General features: G+C 43.5%; 1 protein-coding gene across 1 annotated transcript in view; it reads left to right on the forward strand.

The window, feature by feature from the left end:
- LOC111969099 (N-acetylgalactosamine-6-sulfatase) overlaps positions 1 to 4147 on the forward strand; it is a 22537-nt gene that overhangs the window by 12974 nt on the left and 5416 nt on the right. The window contains 4 exon segments of the mRNA XM_024137512.2: positions 128 to 152; positions 154 to 197; positions 199 to 226; positions 3987 to 4108. Coding sequence (XP_023993280.1) covers positions 128 to 152; positions 154 to 197; positions 199 to 226; positions 3987 to 4108 — 219 coding nt within the window.

The raw sequence follows: 4147 nt of genomic DNA on the forward strand, positions 1-4147 counted from the left end.
TGGGGCGCGAGCCTGCGAGGGAGGCAGGCCAGTGCAGCGCGGGGAGGGGGGTTCTGGAGCCTGAGAGGAGGGGCTGCTGCTTATCACAGGAATCCAGCAGTCACCAATCCCATTTCACACCCAACAGGCCCATCTTCTATTACCGCGGCAATGCAGATGATGGCAGTCAGGTTGGGTAATAAGGCCACTACTTGGACGGAGCAACTCGTGGGAGGAGTTTAACCAGGTGAGTCCCTCTTAGTGACTGTAGTGTGTATTTCGCTCTCTCGCCTCCTGACTGTAGATTATCTCGTCATTGTCTCTCTCTCTCAATCCCACACCCTCAACAAGCCATCCACAGTGCTGCCTACTAAAAACACCACAGTTTTGGTAGTCAGTCTTTAATCTTCTGAATCAATAGCAGCCTCCTTTATCAGCTCATGTGAACTGGAGTGGAACTTCACAAATAATGGCGTCTGATTGCCTGTGTGTTGCCTATCGATTTGGTATGTGTGTCCGTGAATGTGTGTGTCTGCGAGCAAAAGATGGTTTGAAGGGGAGGCTCTGGGTCTCSAAAGCTGTGACTCTGAGAGTTAATGTGTCGGTTCTTCACCAGAATGGGCAGCATGCATTCAGAGCTTTACAATGACGCTTGACCCTCACATCTCACCCGAGCATCCATCACACAGAAAAAACACTCTTTATTTCAAGCGGTTTTAAATGCGTCTGAATATTGTGCTGAAACGTTGATCCATCATTCAAGCTTACTATTTTCTCACCAGTTGTAAGTAATGTTGTGCATTTACTATTTATGTGAAGTAAAAYATAAAACAAGGATGGTGTGTCTTTCTGAACTTGAAATTCAATTATGGCTTAATAGCCATGAGCTCTACTGTGATTTTTCTCGTGAAAACCAAGAGATTTGGTGATGTGCAAAATTAGACATTTCACAGGGTTAAGTGGATTTCATCAAACGCTCTTGTTGGATGGTGTGGTAATGGTGTGAGGTGTTGGGAATGGGAACGGTCTGTATCTGATGTTATTTGCTCGGCCTTGTCTTTGTTGGGTAGCATACATTTAATATGGCTCTTTATATAATATTTTTCTTTGAGGAAAATATGAAACCAAAATTCTACTTTTGCATTCCATTTTATGTCCCTTGATTCCTCCCCTCATCTTATAATGTTGGCTACTTTACTCCATCTTTAAAAGAACATTGCTGTACGATCTGCTATCTTCTTAATACCATGGGAGATATGGAGTTCTGCTGTGTTTTCTTCTTCTTGGATACAGATTAAAAGGGCTTTCTCACAGTCCAAGGGGATTTAGGCTCTTTTACATTTCTAAGATCAATGCACAGAGACTGCTTCAGGACACTATGTGGGCAAGTCTGGATCATAGTGCGCTATGCAGTGTACTGAAGTGAGGTGTGTGTGTGTGTGCGCTCGTGCCTGTGCTCCTTTGAGCGAGGCTGCTTATGGTCCCAGAGGGGAGTCGGTAGAGTGCCTTACAGATGAGTGCTCTCTCAATATTAGTCGTGTTGCTCACAAGGGCACCTGAGAGGTCTCCCCAGGGGGTCTGGAGGGGGCTGTGACTCAATCAGCCTCTGTCAGAGCCAGGCTGCTACCCCAGAGGAGGGGGGGGGGGTATAGGGGAGCAAGCCTGCATGGCCCCACATTCTGACTGGCAGATAGAGTAGCCACATACAGTTGAAGTCGGAAGTTTACATACACTTAGGTTGGAGTCATTCAATCTCGTTTTTCAACCACTCCACAATTTTCTTGTTAACAAACTATAGTTTTGGCAAGTCGGTTAGGACATCTACTTTGTATTTTTTATTCATTAGGATCCCCATTAGCTAACGCCATAACGCTAGCTAATCTTCCTGGGGTCCAACACCAATTTAACAAGACATTACAAGCAACCGCAATCTTGTGCATGACACAAGTCATTTTCCCAATATTTGTTTACAGACATATAATTTCAATTATAATTCGCTGTATCACAATTCCAGTGGGTCAGAAGTTTACATACACTAAGTTGACTGTGCCTTTAAACAGCTTGGAAAATTCCAGAAAATGACGTCATGGCTTTAGAAGCTTTTGATAGGCTAATTGACATAATTTGAGTCAATTGGAGGTGTACCTGTGGATGTATTTCAAGGCCTACCTTCAAACTCTGTGCCTCTTTGCTTGACATTATGGGAAAATCAAAAGAAATCAGCCAAGACCTCAGGAAAAAAAATTGTAGAAGTCCACAATTCTGGTTCATCCTTGGGAGCAATATCCAAACTCCTGAAGGTACCACGTTCATCTGTACAAACAATAGAACGCAAGTATAAACACAGCCGTCATACTGCTCAGGAAGGAGACGCGTTCTGTCTCCTAGTGATGAACGCACTTTGGTGCGAAAAGTGCAAATCAATCCCAGAACAACAGCAAAGGACCTTGTGAAGATGCTGGACCCACTGGAATTGTGATGCAGTAAATGATAAGTGAAATAATCTGTCTGTAAACAATTGTTGGAAAAATGACTTGTGTGATGCACAAAGTAGATGTCCTAACTGACACACAAGAAATGTGTGGAGTGGTTGAAAAACGAGTTTTAATGACTCCAACCTAAGTGTATGTAAACTTCCGACTTCAACTGTATATCCACAGTAAAACGAGTCCTATATCGACATAACCTGAAAGGCCGCTCAGCAAGGAAGAAGCCACTGCTCCAAAACCGCCATTAAAAAAGCTAGACTACGGTTTGCAACTGCACATGGGGACAAAGATTGTACTTTTTTGAGAAATTTCCTCTGGTCTGATTAAACAAAAATAGAACTGTTTGGCCCTAATGACCATTGTTATGTTTGGAGGAAAAAGGGGGGCGCTTGCAAGCCGAAGAACACCATCCCAACCGTGAAGCACGGGGGTGGCAGCATCATGTTGTGGGGGTGCTTTGCTGCAGGAGGGACTGGTGCACTTCACAAAATAGATGGCATCATGAGGAGGGAAAATTATGTGGATATATTGAAGCAACATCTCAAGACATCAGGAAGTTAAAGCTTGGTTGCAAATGGGTCTTCCAAATGAACAATGACCCCAAGCATACTTCCAAAGTTGTGGAAAAATGGCTTAAGGACAACAAAGTCAAGGTATTGGAGTGGCCATCACAAAGCCCTGACCTCAATCCTATTGAAAATTTGTGGGCAGAACTGAAAAAGCGTGTGTGTGCAAGGATGCCTACAAACCTGACTCAGTTACACCAGCTCTGCCAGGAGGAATGGGCCAAAATTCACCCCACTTATTGTGGAAAGCTTGTGCAAGTCTACCCTAAATGTTTGACCCAAGTTAAACATTTAAAGGCAATGCTACCAAATATTAATTGAGTGTATGTAAACTTCTGACCCACTGGGAATGTGATGAAAAAAATTAAAGCTGAAATAAATAATTCTCTCTGCTATTATTCTGACATTGCACATTCTTAAAATAAGGTGGTGATCCTAACTGAATTTTTACTATGATTAAATGTCAGGAATTGTGAAAAACTGAGTTTAAATGTATTTGGCTAAGGTGTATGTAAACATCCGACTTCAACTGTAGGTAACAGTCACAGGCATACCGTAGCCCCAGGGCAGAGAGAACACGTTGACAGGTTTGAGGATGAGGAAGACATGATACTATATACTAAACAGATATAGTCACACACACTATACACCATGTACTGTACACATCTACACTCAACTCCCTTGCACAAATTCCTCCATATCTTCAAACAGAGAGACGGCATCAGGGTCAGGTGTGCAGTGATTGGGTCGGTCTGTAGGTGGACATCATTGACAGCACAATGCATCTTGCCATCCATTTTGTCTTTTTAATTGTATTTTCTTTTCAAGGGCACTTTCTCAGGGTCAGTTGAAGTAGGTTATCTGTTACCACCACAGTCTCCATTGTCCTCTATGAAGTGGGCGTTTAGAAGCTAAAGATATATTGTGTATGTATGTGTGTCCACTCTAACAGGGCATTAACTTCTGTCCAGGCCAAGAGGTGGCAGGCGTGACCACCCACACCCAACAGGAACACACCATGCAGCCACTCATCTTCCACCTGGGGCGGGACCCCGGGGAGAAATACCCTATCAGGTGAGTGCTCACTAAAACAAACAAAGATTCCCTGGTGTA

The sequence above is a fragment of the Salvelinus sp. IW2-2015 genome, unplaced genomic scaffold (assembly GCF_002910315.2).
Source record: "Salvelinus sp. IW2-2015 unplaced genomic scaffold, ASM291031v2 Un_scaffold1218, whole genome shotgun sequence".
In the NCBI taxonomy this organism is placed as follows: Eukaryota; Metazoa; Chordata; class Actinopteri; order Salmoniformes; family Salmonidae; genus Salvelinus; species Salvelinus sp. IW2-2015.